Here is an 18,646-nt window from a genome sequence, read left to right as displayed (position 1 = left end):
TGTTTGTGCGCTGAACACACACATTCTCTCTCACTTATATTACACATGGAAATGTTACAGATACGCACACAGCTCCAACTGCATTCTTATCGCATTCAATTGGATTCCGTGACGCACACAGCAGCCCTGTGGATCTCAGTCTATGTATTAAAGTAAAGTACAAGGGTGAACTTGTTAATCTATTCTAAATAAACCATGAGGGTCTAAATCATATCACACAATTCCATTGGCATAAATCACAGCACCTTAGAAAATACATATTGTGGACCACCACATAATAGAATGTCCCATTGAAAATGATTAGATGTAGGTGCAATCAGCAGGGGTAAACATGTTCATTGAGAGGCATCCTTTGTGCCCATATTTCCTAAACTGTGTGTGAAACAAAATAACATTGATTGAGTCCTGTAAGAAATCTGATTTGGCTGTGTGCGTCATCTGTGTCAGTGTGAATCTAACTTCATTTTTCGTTGCCTTACCGATATTAAGGATAGTGGCTAGTTGTTTTGGTGAGCATCCAATCTCAGTGCAGTTTGCCTAATATTGTCCCAATATGCCTGGACTATATCAGGTAGAAGAGAGACTAGGCTAGTAGGCAAAACATATTACTATTTGTATTACCTTTAGTTATCCAGGAGAGCTAGTGAAAACACATTGTATTTTATAACAACCTAGCCAAGAGGGTGCAGTGCTACAGTAAGGCTACTGTAGCTGACAGACATGGAAGTGATTTGGCCCGATCTCTGTGAGTTTGGCTGAAGGGAGCTGCTAAACGACACCATCCATCACTGGTCCTGGCCACCTCACAGTAGAGGGGGGGAGTGAGCTGCGGCCAGGTCTAGGGAACAGTGATGGAAGGATGGGAGGGAGGGAGACACTTCTCTGTGGGGCTAATTGAGCAGTCAGAGCGTGATGCAGAGAGCAGTCCTATGACAACCAGGCTTTGTCCCAATACTCTAAAATTGCTTGTGTTATTCATCTCCTTTCCTAAGGAATTAAGGCCAGCCATAGGTGAAAGGACTGGATAAGTCTCCACTATGCTGCTTGAGCCTGTTTCTCTGGTAATGTATCAACCAAACTGTAACTATTAAAGCTAGACTCCTTAGTTGAAACAATAACAAAGCCTGCCTCTGTTTTGGTAAAAAGGCCTGGAGAAATGTAACCATTCTCAAATTCCTAGACAGAGGTATGGACTGGCCATCCCATATATCAAAAGTATAGTTTGAACCATGTTTCAAGGCTATACAGGGTTTGTATACATTGTTTACAAACATTGGAGTAAAAAAATGTGTATGTAGCAACTAAAGATTTTACCTTTAACCATAATCAACAGATAAGTGACTCATTAAATCCAACTGGCTCAGAGGCTAACCAGGAAACACTTAGGCTTAAAGCTGGGCCACATCCCAATTGTGCCGCTACACTGGCTGTGATAGTAGCTAGCTCCAGCTTTGGGTCTTCCCAGGACAGTGTGTAAACTATGCTCTCTGTTCCTTTGTTGTGTGAGTTGATAGCTGGGATGGTTAATTTTAGCTGAGGGGATGGCTAATGAGCAAGCTTGCCAGCTTGTGGAACATGGAAACTGGCTAAATCTTTCTGCCTTGGCAGCACTGTGTGACGCTGGTGGGGTAAAGAGCATATCCCCGTTCTGGAGCGGAGCTAATGTGTACAATGATGACACGCTCCGAACCCGGCGCAACATTAATCGTTTGAAGTGTTGCAACTCTCAGCCAGGGCTTTTTAGAAATAATTGGAACAAATTATTATCAGTGAGGAAAGAATGCTTGTTGCGAGATTGTGCTGCTTTGTGGACACTGATTGTAGCTTTGGACCAATGTGCAATTCCTCCTCACCCCTCTACTGCCAGTGTGTGGTCACTGGTGACAAAATGGCTCATGGCATCACCCAGGTGCTACAGTACTCATTAGTAGTGGATGAGGTTTGTTGTAGCTGTTGTTGTACACTTCAGGGAGAATAAGGGATACATTGATTTGGGTTTGTGTCTTCATTGTGCTGGTCAAAGCAAAAAGACTGAGTTGTAGAAGTGACTGCTGAAAGAAAGAGTGGCATATTCCACCACTCCAACTCACCGAGGTTGTTATCAGTCAGCACCTCCTTGACCTTCTTGGTGATGACGTAGGTGTCCAGCTCCGGGGACATGGCCACCATCTCCTGGATGCTGAGACCTGAGTGACCGGGGACGGGCAGCGGTGTGCCGGGCTGGGACTCAGAGGGCTCGCTGGGCTCTCTGGGGGGGAACTGGGACAACCCTCCTCCACCCCCACATCCCTCTCCTCCCACCTGCTCCCCCAAGCTCTTCACTGACTCCTCGGCTGAGCTGAGGGGTGACTCCGGTGCTGGGCTGCAGCTGGCTGAGGTCTTTGGGGTGTTCTCTGTGGAAACAGGGGAGAGAGAGAGAACCAAGGGTCAGAGACAAAGACATGTGATGGACCAGCCACTGCACAGACATGGTTAAAAGTGAGATGGCAACACAACCACTGTAGGAAAGCCACATGATCAAAACATGTCAAGCTGTGCAGATTTCCTTTTAATTGATTGAATTTGGACCTAAGTTTATTCTCTGATTACAAGTAACCCTTTCACAAGAGCCCTGTTACTGCGTTTCCACCAACTCTAGCCCCCATACTGCGTTAGCCCCCACACTGTCTGTCTATATCAGCTAGTCTCTAGCTAACTATATGGGCTACAGGTACTCCGCTCCAATGCTCCATCAAACAGGCAGTCATTCCAGCATGCACACACAGAGAGAATGATTGGCGCTAAAGTGTCACTGTGATTCTGTCATCTCCACCAGCACCCCCTCCCACCCTCTACCCAATGGCTGTGTGATGGCCCATTGCACGGCCCAAAAAGTATCCTCCTGAGACAGCAGTCTGTCAGAGATGAGCAGAGAGGGAGAGAATGCAGAGCGGAGGAGTAGAAAATCACTACACGTGTATTTTCTTCCTCTCTGCGCATCTGTAAGAAAGGTGCACGTTGAGTTGCATTGACGGGAAAGCGCCTGTCAGTAGATCAGATAAGTGTGTGTGTGTGTGTGAGAGAGTGCGAGTATGCTGGCTGTATGTGTTTTATGATTCTGTTCAAGCAGTATGCTTTAAGAGTAAATTAACTTGAACACAAAACTTCTGACTTGCACGTTAAAATTGACTTGTTTGTCACATTTCAGAGCACTGCCAAGTTGATGATGTCCAACACGCTGGTCTTGGCACTTCTAGGCCAGTGACTACCAAAAGGAAGGATGTTACAGTGCATTCCGAAAGTATTCAAACCCCTTGACTTTTTCCACATTTTGTTACGTTACAGCCTTATTCTAAAATTGATTAAATAAAATACATTCCTCAATCTACACACAATAGCCCATAATGACAAAGTGAAAAGTTTTTTTGAAAAAAACATTATTTACATAAGTATTCAGACCCTTTGCTATGAGACTCGAAATTGAGCTCAGGTGCACCCTGTTTCCATTGATCATCCTTGAGATGTTTCTACAACTTGGAGTCCACTTGTGGTAAATTCAATTGATTGGACATGATTTGGAAAGGCACACACCTGTCTATATAAGGCCCCACAGTTGAAAGCGCATGTGAGAGCAAAAACCAAGCCATGAAGTTGAAGGAATTGTCCGTAGAGCCCCGAGACAGGATTGGTTTGAGGTACAGATCTGGGGATGGGTACCAAAAATGTCGGTAGCATTGAAAAGTCCCAAGAACACAGTGGCCTCCATCATTCTTAAATGGAAGAAATTTGGACCCACCAAGACTCTTCCTAGAGCTTCCCACCCGGCCATACTGAGAAATCGTGGGTGAAGGGCCTTGGTCAGGGAGGTGACCAAGAACCCGATGGGCCCTCTGACAGAGCTCCAGAGTTCATCTGTGGAGATGGGAGAACCTTCCAGAAGGATAACCATCTCTGCAGCGTTCCACCAATCAGGATATTATGGTAGAGTGGCCAGAAGGAAGCCACTCCTCAGTAAAAGGCACATGACAGCCCGCTTGGAGCTTGCCAAAATGCACCTAAAGGACTCTCAGACCATGAGAAACAAGATTCTCTGGTCTGATGAAAGCAAGATTGAAATCTTTGGCCTGAATGCCAAGCGTCACGTCTGGAGGAAACCTGGCACCATCCTTATGCTGAAGCATGTCATACTGTGGGGATGTTTTTCAGCGGCAGGGACTGGGAGACTAGTCAGGATTGATTAAATGATCAACGGAGCAAAGTACAGAGAGATCCTTGATGAAAACATTCTCCAGAGTGCTCAGGACCTCAGACTGGGGCGAAGGTTCAACTTCCAAACAGGACAACGACACTAAGCACACAGCCAAGACAATGCAGGAGTGGCTTCGGTGCAAGTCTCTGAATGCCCAAGCCAGAGCCCGGACTTGAACCTGATCGAATATCTCTGGGGAGACCTGAAAATAGCTGTGCAGCGACACTCCCCGTACAACCTGACATAGCTTGAGAGGATCTGCAGAGAAGAATGGGAGAAACTCCCCAAATACAGGTGTGCCAAGCTTGTAGCGTCATACCCAAGAAGACAAGGCTGTAATCCCTGCCAAAGGTGCTTCAACAAAGTACTGAGTCAAGGGTCTGAATATTTATGTTAATTTCATATTTCAGTTTTTTATTTGTAATAAATTTGCAAATGAACAATTTTTGCTTTGTCGTTATGGGTTATTGTGTGTAGATTGATGAGAAGGGGAAAAAAACAATTTAATCAAATTTAGAATAAGGCTGTAACGTAACAAAATGTGGAAAAAGTCAAGGGGTCTGAATATTTTACGAATGCACTGTGTGTGTGCATAGCTACAGTGCCTTCAGAAAGTATTCACACCCCTTTTCCATATTTTCTTGTGTTAAGATCAGAATTTAAAATTAGATTTTGTGTCACTGGCCTGCACACAATACCCAATAATGTCAAAATGTAATTATGTTTTTAGAAATTTTTACAAATTAATAGAAAATAAAAATCTGAAATGTCTTGAGTCAATAAGTATTGATTTCTTGGTTTCTAGGATTTTGCTGAAAGGGAAAAATGAAGTGAATGTTGCTTGTTATTTATACTGAGTGTTTTCCATGGGCTGAAAATTACGGCAAGCCTAAATATGTTCAGTAGTAAAATGTTGCTTAAAAAGTCACATAAGTTGCAAGGACTCACTCTGTGTGCAATAATAGTGCTTAACATTATTTTTGAATGACTACCTCAGTCGAGCAGTGAATTTCAAACACAGATTCAACCACAAAGACCAGGGAGGTTTAACAATGCCTTGCAAAGAAGGGCAACTATTGGTAAATGGGTAAAAAATAAAAACGGATTTTTGTATTAATTACACTTTGGATGGTGTATGAATACACCCAGTCACTACAAAGATACAGTTGTCCTTTCTAACTCAGTTGACGGAAACCGCTCAGGGATTTCACCATGAGGCCAATGGTGACTTAAATACAGTTATAGAGTTTAATGGCTGTGACAGGAGAAAACTGAGGATGGATCAACAACATTGCAGTTACTCCACAATACTAACCTAATTGACAGAGTGAAACCAAGGAATCCTGTACATAATAAAAAATATTCCAAAACATGCATCCTTGTTGTAAAGTAATACTGCAAAAAATGTGTTTTGTTTGGGGCAAATCCAATGCAACACATTACTGAGTACCACTCTCCATATTTTCAAGCAGCATCATGTTATGGGTATGCTTGTAATCGTTAAGGATTGGAGAGTTTTTCACATAAAAAAAACAAAATGACAGAGTGAAAAGAAGGAATAAGGCACTAAAGTAAAACTGCAAAAAATCTGGCAAAGAAATTAACTTATGTCCTGAATACAAAGTGTTAAGTTTGGGGCAAATCCAACACAACACTAAGTACCACTCTTCATATTTTCAAACATGGTGGTGGCTGCATGATGTTATGGGTATAATTGTCATCAGCAAGGACAAAACGTTTTTTTTAGAATAAAAAGAAACGAAAGCGATAAGCACAGGCAAAGTCCTAGGGGAAAACCTGGTTCAGTCTGCTTTCCAACAGATACGGGTGATAAATTCACCTTTCAGCAAGACAATAACCTAAAATCCAAGGCCAAATATACACTTATACATGACAAAACTACACATTTTAGAGTGACCTTTGATTGTCCCCAGCATAAGGTGCACCTGTGTAATGATCATAATGTTTAATCAGCTTCTTGATATGCCGCACCTGTCAGGTGGATGGATTATCTTGGCAAAGGAGAAATGCTCACTAACAGGGATGTAAATACATTTGTGCACAAAATGTAAGAGACATAAGCTTTTGTGCATATGGAACATTTCTGGGATATTTTATTACAGCTCATGCAACATTCGATCAACACTTTACATGTTGCGTTTATATTTTTGTTCCATGTGTATCTGTGTATGTGGTGGTTGGACTTTCTCCTGTCCTGCTCTGTGGAGTGGGTGGAGTAGAAGTAGAGATGTAGTCCTACACTGAGAGGGGGTTCCATGGTGCCTGGCTGCCAGCAGAGGAGGGCCAACTCATCAGTCTTCCCCAGCCGAGGCCAGGAGGAAGGCCAGCATGGAAAGAAGGGGGGCTGATGGAGTCCAAGGTCTCCCCATCACTACGGATCTGGCCATGGGAGGGTGTATGTGTTTGAGGGAAGGGAAAAGGAGGATACCTAGTCAGTTGTACAACTGAACGCATTCAACTGAAATGAGTGTTCCGTATTTAACCCAACCCCTCTGAATCAGGAAGGGGAGAGAGTGTGTGTGGTGTACAAGGATGGAACAGAGGAGGTTATGTGTGAGGGACAGTTGCGGGACATGACATGGTGTGTGTGTATGTAAAGGACAGATGGGATATTGGAGGTGGAATGGTGTGTGTATGTTTGTAGGTCTGTGTGAAGGACAGGTGTGGGACAGGGGAGAGTGATTGGTGTTTGTGTGTTGATCAGTGTTGGAATACTCATACCTACAACCTTGACAGAAAAGTAATGGCCAAACTGCAACTGACATGCAGCTCTTAAAAACCAAATCTAATATGACCAAAAGAGTAAATACCCAACACAAAACTACCCTGTCCATTCTCAACACTGTATAACTACAGACAGTGTCTTCAGTTTTTTGATAAAATGATTTCTGAAGTCTGGAAAAACTAGTAACTTGTTTTGATGAGTCCCTATGACATGAAAGAGTCAGAGGCTCCAGATGAAGCTCCCGCTCTCTCTCTCCCTCCACTATCCCTCTTTCCCTCTCTCTGCCAACCCTGTGTGGTAGGGTGTGCATGTGTGTGTGTGTGTGTTTGAGGCTTTGTGCATGAGCTGTCTTTTTCTGTGTGTGTGTGTGTGTGGCTGGCTGCGGCCCTAAAGTGAGCAGCCGAGGGGAGCCGTCACTAGTGATCACCTCCCTGCCATGCTGGGGGAAACAGCTGAGGGGGAGTGTGTGTGTGTGTGCAGGGGGGAGGCAGTCAGCTTGCATCTCCTGCCCGGCTCGCTCACCCGACTGGTGACATTTTAACTGGCGGCATGGCGCGAGGGGGGCAGGGGAGGGAGGGGGGAGTTGGAGACGAAGGAAGGGTGGGGTTCTCCACATGAGAGGTTGTCCTGTGACATGGTTCCAGCAACCCACAGCCCAGCCATGTCACCGGCCCAGAGGGACATTGCACTGAGGAAAGGAAGGAGAAAATGAGGGAGGGAGAGAGGAGATGAAGGAGGGAGAGAGGAGATGAAAGAGGGAGGAGGCAAAGTTCTCTGTTTTCCTTGCAGGGCACTCTGTTTTGCTTGACGCCAGAGGACAGAGAGAGACAGAGAGTGCGCTGCATCTGGATGTACAGCTGCTTGCTGCTTTTAACTCTGACAGTGGTGACGCTAAAAGGGCCTAAAACAGCTTTCACTGGCTTTTAGATAAATACTACTCCAAAACTGGCCCAGTTCAACTGCAACCAAAGGCTTTTTGTTCCAAAAATACAGCGGCACCAATTTAAATACCAATGTATGTCTACACTAGATATATATATACATTTGCCTATGCAAATGTGGCACTCAATTTCACCCAAAACTAAAAGTCAACACTCAACATTCTGATATACAGACGAAGCATTTGGGAAGAAAGCCTTGATGCTGAACATGCAGCATTTTAGTCATATGGCCCTTGGTTAATGTGTATGTTAAAGCTGGCATCGGTATACTCCATGTTTCCCATCCCATTGTATCCGTGTTCCTGACGGAGAGGGCATGTTAGCACTGAGGGGAAAGGATGAGCTGAGACAGGGAACACTCTTTACCTCACACACACATGCACACGCACATTCTGAGAGGCACATGGAGGGTGTGTACTGTGTATGTAGCTTCCACAGACATCCCTGGGGAGCGTTACTTATAGCTGGGCTAACTGTGGTGTGTTCTAATGAGGGGCAGTGAGGATGTTATACTGTGCTGGGTGAAGAGCATACAGTGACACACATTAACATGTCTCCTACAATGAGGTACAAATTAACACAATGTGGCCTTGTGTTGGTTTTGAAAGCTTTTGATCACTTTTCACAGCTTTTAGAGGGGGCTTTTACATTATTTTCAGTCCATTCCATTTGCATTCCTGAGAAGACTTTTGGACGACGTAAACAAACAATGGCTGAAGCGGTCTCTCTTTCCATCTCTTTTTCTTCCGTCCATCTGGGCTGTCCTATTTCACAGGGCCGTGTGGTCTCCCCTCAGCCAGGGCACAGAAACACAGATTGGGACAATGTCATGTGAGCTTCTAAAGCCTGGTCCATTACACCGGCTATTCATATAATCCACCAAATGGACCTTTTTAAACACACTTTGGCCCCTGCTGCCGTGACTGCCTAAAAGTGTGCGTGTGTATTTGTGTGTGAGATAGAAAGATATAGACAAAGTGTGTTTATATATGTGACAATATAGACAAATATGCGTGTTCATGTGCAAGTGTGAGTAAGAATGTGAATGATGTAAGTGTTTTTGATTGTGTGTGTATCTATTGGTGAGAGTGTGTGTATGACAGAATCACATCAGTGTATATGTGTGTGTGTGCACATGTTTCAGGAAAGTCTGCCTGCCCTGCTCCATATCTAACAAGTGTCCCATTAAACCCCATCCCAAGAACATAATGTACTTTTAAATTCTCTGGCCAGCCCAAGCTTTTCTAAGCTACGGCCCATTTTAAAAGCCATTCATTTTCGATCCTCTTTCTCTCTCACTCTCCCTGTGTTCCCGATCTCCCTCTTCGATTCGAATGTCATCTCTGTAATCTATATATTGCCGTGGCTAATTTACAGTGAAAATGATGGAGAAAGAGTACTTAATGTAAGACAGACAGTAAATGTAATTCATCATGGCTCTGCTCCCCAACCAGGCCCTGCTCCTATTTAGCATACCATCGGCTGATTATTTGCATATTAATTATCCAAAGGAGTGTGTGTGTGTGTGTATATGTGTAAGAGGTGGGGGGTGATGTAGCCCAGCAAAGCAGAGGGGCTGTGTATGTGTAGGTGTGTGTGCACGAGTGTATGAATGTGTATGAGTGTGTCTGCGAGAGGGAGGAGGCTGTCTGGGAGGAGGAGAGTGTAGATGAGGGAGGGGAGGGGGGCTGTCTCATAGTAATTATCATACATCAGTGTTCTGACGCTGTAATTGATTACAACAGCTCCGGGAGGCCCCCGGGAGAGAGCGCCACAACCCCCCCACCTTATTTCCCACTGCCCCCCCTGGCCTGTGTGTGTTATCGAGGGTCCTGCTCTCGTCTATAAGGTGTGACAGCTCTGTAAACAGGGCATGGCGCTCCCTCACATTAGATGCTCATTAAGAGGCGAGGCTGACTATCCTCTAGTGCCACTTCATCATCACAGCAAATGAGCTGGCACCAGGTTAGCTAGCACTGCCGAGGACCAGCTCTATAAAAGATCAACCTTTACCAGATTCAGCATGTATAAAGTGCGTACATGCTAGTGGTGCATAGTAGATTTATGAGTAACATCCATCCATGTTGTGCATCTATAGATGTATCAGTGTGAGGTATGGTTTCTGTATATTGGTGGTGCTGAGTATTGCATCTTTTTTTAAGATGGGTGCAAATTAAGTCAGGTTTAGTCCGACGAGCGTAAAGACCACTTGCCGTCGATTGTCAATGTGACTATGATGTGTGTTTCCACAGAACGTGACCAGACACACACACACAATACAAACACAAGGCTTGCTAAGCTCGTGACATGTCCGTGTTGCGTCTGCTCTCCGTCATGTGGAGTGGGTCGCTGTGTGGCTCAGCAGAAAGCTGCCATGACGACTCCAGATCCACCCTGACACAATGGGCACTGCAGCATTCTGGGATAGTAGTCTCACTGTCTCTACTAGTTGTCTGGAAGATTGCCTGAGGTAACCGGCCAGACAAAACAGCAACAGTCGAGAAAATGTTCAACAGAGGCTTGGATATTGAATAGGAAGGGTTTTCAAATGCAGACATTTTGAATGAAGGAAAGGGTTTGACACAAATTATAGTGAAATCTTCAAATACAACATCCTTCATGAGGGGAACTTCGCCCACTACACTGAATCCTGAATGTTTCATCAGCAAAAATATCAAAGTTTCCCATCTTAACCAACAATTACAACACATTTGCTTAATTGTCTCCTAACCCAGTTCTAAGGCCACTTAGAACCAAAATGTATTTGCATGAAAAAAAAATCATTATCTTCTTCAAAAACCCTGCTATTTTAATTGATCTACCTCGGGCCAGGCACAAATGAGGCCCCAAATCTGATTAGCCTGTATCTTAATTCACGACAACATCAACACGGTGGCAGGCATCAACAATGTCCTTGGGTCTTCCTGGATGTCTTTCTGCAGTCATCACCTCCCTAGCACCTGGTCTTTAATTAGCTATCCATAATTAGCATCCCTGCAGTAGCTTCGGCTCCGACCAGTCGGGATGCACACGCTCAGATAGAGTAGATGGCGGGACGACGTGGAGGTGTTAACCATAAACCCCCTTACCCTGGCGTGTACCTTATCATGCTTTGGCTAATGAGAAATGAGTGGAGGCCACGGGCCTTTGATTTCAATGGTGTTGCTAAGCACTTGTGCTAAGCACAAATCTGTTGTTCTGCCCCTGAACAAGGCAGTTAACCCACTGTTCCTAGGCCGTCATTGAAAATAAGAAGTTGTTCATAACTGACTTGCCTAGTTAAATAAAGGTGAAATAAAAAATAAATAAACTAGCCCTTTCAATATTGTATCAAATGAGATTGAATCTACCTGAAATTATTTATTGCGTTTTAAAAATATGTTGTGTTTTAGGCTTGTTTGAGAGAGTGAGTAAGAGGCATCTTTCCTGAAAAATAGCCTTGGGATCAGCTATTACTGACCCAGTCCAAACCTTAAAAGGTGCTACACCTAGAATTTCTGATTTCCACTAGATAACACAGCCACAAAGTCAAAGCTTTCCCATTTTGACTACAGATGCCGCCCCGGTGGTAGAAATCAATAGTCGAATATCACAGCCAATCACAACACTGGCGGGTAAGCTATATTGTGAAACACTATCATTCCACTATTACTGCAGATATATTATGGAAATTGAAAAAAATCATATGTGTAGCACCTTTAACCATTGTGGAATAAATCAGATAACTGCTCAGTTGTTTGCTGACAGTTGTTTGCGTAGCAATTGAGACTGGGAACAAGGACAGATTAAGAGTTAGAAAGGCAACAGTGTTCAGAGAAGATCTGGTATACTATGTGTGTGGTCACAGTATATGTGTGTGCTTGTGTGTACTTGTTGTCCTACCTTATCAGGACCCCAATGTTCTAACATTATTATTATTTAATTTTTTTAAACTTTAGTTTATTTAGTAAATATTTTCTTAAAATTTGTTGTTAAGGGCTTATAAGTAAGTATTCGGCGCATGTGACAAATTAGATTTTGATTTGAATTCACCCGAATGTCCTGATAAGGTAGGAAATCAATAACTTTTTTGAAAAGTCAGGACTTTTTTCATGTCCTGAATTTGTTCAAATGCTATTTTAAGCTTAAGGGTTAGGTTTAGGGTTTTGGGTTAAGGTTAACATTAGGGGTAAGGGTTAGAGAAAATAGGATTTTTAATGGTCAAACATTCTTACTCCCCAAAAAGTTCTGAAATTCCACGAAAATAAAGCTGTGTGTGTGTGTGTGTGTGTGTGTGTGATGGTGGGGTCAGGAGGCAGACGCAGACGGAGGACTGTGGGAGAGACCTGACGGACAGGTTCACACACACCACTGGCTGACAGATGGCTCTCTCTCAGTGCTTATGCCCAACTCTCGAGAAACGGAATAAAAACCTGGAAAGATTTTCATTTCAATACAAGGACTGCAGCCGGGGAGAATTTAATCTCTGGGCAAGGACAGAGGCTCTACCTGTTCTTAGTGGCCATCAACCAGATCACACACTGGGACATGGACACACACACACACACTTGTAGGTGGATGTATGTACGAGCGCATGAACGCAGACACACACATGCATGGAAGCATATGCTCACTGTCAATGAAAACGACAATGTACAGTCTATGTTCCTTTGTGGTCAAAACATCTATTCCTTTCTGAGAAGGATTTGATCAGCGATATTGTGTGTGTGAGGCTATAGTATCCAGTCCTCCGTTACTAGATACCTGGTTGGCCCTGTAAGCAGCATGTTCTGTTTGTGTTTGTGGGTGTGTGTGTGTGTAAGTGCTGAGCGTTTAGTGATTTTTGAGGTCGTTTCAGTTAGATCATTAAAAAATAAACATGGTTCTCGATTTTGATATAAAAATGAATACATTAATACACTATGCGGGTTGAATGCTGTAACACAGAAGAAAACAATTAATAAAAGTCCCATGATGGTAGTGACTGCCCGTTACTGCTTATCAACTATCATTTATTCACATTACTTTAATCCAGTCCTTCTCAAATAGTGGGGCGCGCCCCCCCAGTGTGACCCCGGGGAACATGCTTTTTTTGCCGCAGGGAGTAGGTTTGTTTTGCACCGAACAAGAGCACACAGCACAGAGCAGGAGATATGAAGTGCAGATAACAAACCCTTAAGAGACACCATGGAAAAATATTTAACAGGGATGACAAAAAGGCGGAGAGAGATGGAGATAATGAGACAAACGTAAGTCTCCCGAAAGCTAAGACAAGGAAATATGACGAAGCGTATGTAGCGCTTGACTTCACTGTGACTACGGTGGGAGACGAGGTACGACCGGTATGTTTACTGTGTCTAAAAATGTTGGCAGCGGACAGCATGAAGCCAAATAAATTAAGGCGTCACTTAAAGACATTACACCCCAATCATGCTGATAAGCCGATTGAGTTTTTTCAGCAAAAACGTGCCGAATATTGCCAACAATCGTCCCGCTTTGTGAATGCTACTTCAGTAAACCAGCGAGCACTGTTAGCATCATATCAGGTGGCCACCAAATTGCTCAGTGCAACAAAAAAAACACTCCATAGCAGAGGAGCTGATACTACCTGTAGCATTAGACATGGTCTCTGTCATGCTGGATGACGCAAGTGCTGCAAAAATAAAAACTATCCCTCTGTCCAATGACACTGTCGCCAGACGTATAAATGACATTGCTAACGATCTTGAAGAACAGCTGGTAGATAAACTCAAAGACAAACGTTTTGCCTTACAGTTTGATGAAGCAACTGACAGCAACAAAGACTGTTTGTTTATCGCTTATGTACGTTTTGACATGACAAACTCCCTGTGAGAGGATCTACTTTTTTGTAAATATGTCAGAGACAGAGCCACAGCTGAAGAGCTATTCAAAATGCTGGACTGCTTCCTGACTGAGAATGGGCTAAAGTGGGAGAACTGCATTGGTGTTTGCAGTGATGGTGCACAGACCATGGCAGGGATGAGAAAAGGACTTCGGGCACTCATCAAGAAGGCCTCACCTAATGCTGAGTGGACACACTGTGTTATACACAGAGAAGCACTGGCATCAAGGCACCTTTCCTCTGAATTAAGTGAGGTTATGACTGACATTGTAGGTGTAGTCAATTTTATAAAGACCAGACCACTAAAAACAAGAGTCTTCTCTGCTATCTGTGAGGAGATGGGAGCTGAACATCAAGCTGTGCTGTTTCACAGTGAAGCAAGGTGGCTGTCACGAGGAAAAGTCTTGTCCAGAGTTTTTGAGCTCAGAGAGCAGATAAGAATGTTTTCGGAGAAGGAGCACAAGTATGACCTCACAGAAAAATTTAGTGATGAGAACTTCCTGGCAAAACTGGCCTACCTGAGTGACATATTTGGAAAGCTAAATGAACTAAATCTACAGCTTCAAGGGAAAGATAAACACCTCCCTCAGGTCACAGACAAGATCAGCTCTTTCACTCGAAAGCTAGCAATGTGGGGCAGGCGACTTGATGAAGGAAATACTCATTCATTCGAGAACCTGCATGAATTTGTTGACACTACTCACTATGATGCCACCTCAGTGATTCCATATATTAAGGAGCATATTTCATCACTGATGGGATTCTTTAAAAAGTACTTCCCTGAAAACAGTTCCCAATATGACTGGGTGAGAGATCCTTTCAACGCACCAGCTCCAACTGGTTTCAGCTCTGCAGAGGAGGACCAGTTCATTGATATGACGTCTGACTCCACATTGAGACTGAGGTTCACATCACAGACACTGAGTGAATTCTGGCTGAGTGTAGAGGCAGTATCCACTCTTAGGGCAGAGGGCCATGGACATTCTTCTTCCTTTTGCAACATCTTATCTTTGTGAGACTGGCTTCTCTGCTGTTGCTGCACTGAAGACCAAGTACAGGTCCCAGCTAAACATTGAGCAGGAGCTGAGAGTTGCAGTATCATGCTTCAAACCCCGCTTCGAAAAGCTGTGCTCTGTAAAACGTGCTCATTGTAGCCATTTTCCTGACTTCCTCATTTTGATTTTTAAAAAATCAGCACAAATTGTTTTATTCATTTTTGTTTTATAGGTCAAAGTGTTTCATATATTGTGCTCCTGAGTTAATGTTGCTGATCAATTTGAATTTATTATTATTTATTGATTATATTTAATTTTATTTTTCAGTATCAAATGGTCAAAAAATGTTTACAGTTTAAATAAGGGTTGCATTTTTTTAAACATTTCAGGCAAATTTATGCACTTTAAGTCTTTTCTGTTACAGACTAAAAAACAATGTTAATAAAGTTATTCTTTGTTGTAAGTTGATCTATATTTCTTTCTTTTTTTGTTTTCTTTAATGTTAATAAGGATACAATGTTATGCAGAGGTGTACTTATAACAATTTTATAGACAAATGATACTATTTACAGTCGCGGCGGAGAGTTGGGGGGCGCGAAATGTTTACTTCTTCCTAGGGGGGTTAACAGAAAATAATTGAGAAGAACTGCTTTAATCAAATATTTCAGTTGTTGTGTATATTTCATTTGTTTTATTTTATTACTTTTATTTCATTCCAAGTCATCATCTCATCTCTATAGAGCTGCTGCCAATGCTGTCTGACAAAATCACTATTTTAATAGTTCTTCAATGTAAATAAGGCATTCTTTTATGACTGCTGAATACCAACTATCAATCACTTAGATCATGTATTTTTAGGTAGAGCCATCTCGAAGCAACTGCTCTCTTTCCCTCTTGATCATGCATTCTTCTGTCTCTTCTCTCCCTGTCTGCCCCACACAGACCGAAAAAGTAGGTACACGCTAAACTATGTAGAATATTGGCCTGTTAAACTACAAATCCCTACTACATCACACAGTTAGGGCTTGATCTGATTTATCTCAATAGAAACTGCGCATTGAGGCCACAGAAAAAAACTTAACGAAATTAAATTAAAACAATTGAACCAACATCAGTCAATTAGTTGTTTAAAAAACATTTTGGTTATTCGCTCAGCAATAGTGTGTATTTGTTTCTGTGTGTGTGTACCTGTACATTGTGGCTGGTAATGAAGGTGCAGTACTTTCTATCAGTGTGTGTGTGTGTGTGTATGTGTATGTGTGTGTGCGTCTGGTGTGTGTGTTTACCTTGTGGCTGGCCCTGTAAGGGCAGGACGTTCTGGCCCAGCTCTCCATTGAGCCACAGCTGCATACGGATAAAGGGCTCCCGGCCCTTCTGGGTCAGCTTACTCCAGGGCTTGGGCCTGGACAGCATGTCGCTAACACTACCCTGAGACAGGCCCAGCACCTGTAACATGTACACACGCATTGACAAACAGACAGACAGACAGACATGCACACACACGCACAGAACACAGACACGTCAGCCAATAAATAATTAAATATACCTGAGCTCACAATCACAGTAAAATAACATTCCAATGTATAATTACACTGCACAGAATGCATGCCAGCATGAAGCCTGATATTAGCTACTGTAAGCAAACAAAAACAATAGTCCATACTGTACAGTATGGACAAGTACAAGACATAGACAAGTACAAACACACATGCAAATACACAGAGATCATGCAGTTTTCCCTTCAAACCCCTGAGATCTGTACAGTACATCATTACACCGTCTGCTTTAGTTTCTACCAAAGAGGGTGTGTAACAGTTTTTGTTGGTGGAATCCTGGTTGGTGGCCCAATGCTACATCACTGTGTTATGCCATTAACTAGCTGACTGCTAAGAGAGAAAGGCTTAGATGTGTCTAAATGGATGTGACAACTGCTGGCCAGTGTAGGATGGGGGCCCTCTGTACTGTACTGAAGCTTAGAGGACCACATATATTGTGTGATGTCAATAGTGACCGCTTCACACAAATCTTTTTACATGTGTATGAATGGATTCATTTAGGAAACACACTCCAACGGAGGGGCTGAGTTAGCATAGTACACACAGTTTTGAACTGTGCTGACCGAGGGTGGAGGGCAGTTGGGTGACTCAGCGTAGATTACTGGAAGGGAGAGAGGGAAGGGGAGCAGTATTACAGGGGGGATGTGAGTTGACACTACACTGGCGCAGGATGGGTATATCAGGCAGTATAAGGACACGGGTATGGGACGGTACGGCGTAGGGTGGTATGGGACGATAGGGCGTAGGGTGGTATGGGATGGTAGGGCGTAGGGTGTCTTGCACACCTTCTCTCCAAAGATGCGCTGGCAGATGCCGTTCTTGGCCAGCTTGTCCTTGACCTGCTGCGTGAGCTCGGCCGTGTCCACCTCCTGGTACATGTAGACCTCGTACTGCTCAGGCGTGAGCGGCGCCACCACCGGCTTGACTGGTTTGGCTGCGGAGGTCAACAGGGAACCCAGGGGACCCAGGCTCAAGGACAGGGGCAGGGGAGAGGGGCTGCTCTGGGGGGTGTCGGCGCGGCTGGGCCCCTGGGTGTTGGTGCCTCCGCCGGGCTCGGAGCCGGCCTGGGAGTATGGGGACTCGGCCCGGGGCCAGTCCTTCCAGCAGTCCGGGGAGGAGATGGAGACGGAGGAGGAGAAGGGGGCCAGCGCCGAGGACGAGCTGGCCAGCCGGGGAGGCTTCTGGCGGAGACACAGAAAGGCACAGTCAGTGGGAGTGGTGGGGGAGTGGGGATGGGGCCTGCCACTAAAGGCTAATGGCAAATTGCAAACGGCACAGTCACTGTGGAGGGAGGGCGCTAACCACTAACGCTAACGTCAAGCTATTGGCCAGCTATGAATACATAGGTGGTTCCTCTTCCCCTATAAAGGATTAGGACACAGCCACTGTCATTGGATGGATCCATAGTGGGTATGTGGAGCAAAGAAACTTAGCTCCCATAAGTTGCTGGGTTAGGCCGTGTTCTGCCTTTGAAAGTTGATAGTTTGCCATATCTGATGGAGACACCCAGCAGATTGTCTCCGCCGCGTTGCTAAACCGGTTTGCGGTGTCGACACAAACCTCACACACATGGACACGGAGCATTTCGTCCTGAGTGGAGCAGCTGCATGTTACAGATGAGCAAAGACAATAGCCCTCTGTTTGGTGTGGTCTATTACAACACGGTCTTCCAATATCACCTTCCAAATACATTAAAATTACAGTTGCACAAGGGCTGTGTACAGAAGCTGATTTGAGTGATGGCCACCAACAAAAACTACAATAGTGAGTAACAAATCTCAGCAGTTTGAGAAGTAGCTAACAACAGACAAACAGCACATACTGTAGATGTTCCATCAGAGGGTATTAGCCATGAGTTTAGAAATGTGTGAAATAGTGATATGACCAATGTTCGCTCTAAGCTGCGTGCGCGTGCAGAAATATCAGCCCACAGAGAGAAGCATGAGATTGAACTTCACTCAACTTTCTAGAGTAGTGTTCACCAACCGGTCAATTGCGATCGACAGGTCGATCTCCAAGGCATTCCTAGTCGATCACCAAACATTTATTTAAAAAAATGTATAAAGCATTGCGTTCCTATTTTTTTATAAATTTGTCTCGGGCTATTGGCGGTAGGTGCACACGGTTCAGCTGCCCTGCGCGCTGGGTAGGCGAACTGTTGCCATTTTGAACCATTTCGTGTGTCTGAAGGTACAAACTCTGCCTTCCAGGCTGGCCCAGAGAGCAAATCAAGTGCACTATAGGCTTACCGCTGGCCAATCGAATGGCTCAGACGACCGTCTCTGCAGTAACATAGCAGGCATAAAAGAAAGCTACAGCAAAGTTGATACTGTGAGAT

General features: G+C 44.1%; 1 protein-coding gene across 3 annotated transcripts in view; it reads right to left on the bottom strand.

Moving 5' to 3' along the window:
- The window catches only part of LOC139538065 (homeobox protein cut-like 1), a 222,694-nt gene that overhangs the window by 20,190 nt on the left and 183,858 nt on the right, over positions 1–18,646 (bottom strand). For 2 of the 3 annotated variants that reach the window (XM_071340016.1, XM_071340017.1), the window contains 3 exons: positions 17,094–17,489; positions 16,039–16,198; positions 2,091–2,393 (listed from right to left, as the gene is read on the bottom strand). In XM_071340016.1, coding sequence (XP_071196117.1) covers positions 2,091–2,393; positions 16,039–16,198; positions 17,094–17,489 — 859 coding nt within the window. The remainder of the gene's footprint in view (positions 1–2,090; positions 2,394–16,038; positions 16,199–17,093; positions 17,490–18,646) is intronic. The other variant, XM_071340018.1, reaches the window with a different exon arrangement.

The sequence above is a fragment of the Salvelinus alpinus genome, chromosome 13 (assembly GCF_045679555.1).
Source record: "Salvelinus alpinus chromosome 13, SLU_Salpinus.1, whole genome shotgun sequence".
NCBI lineage: Eukaryota > Metazoa > Chordata > Actinopteri > Salmoniformes > Salmonidae > Salvelinus > Salvelinus alpinus.
Note: the sequence above shows the minus strand (reverse complement) of the source record. Positions and strands in the feature narration are given on the sequence as shown.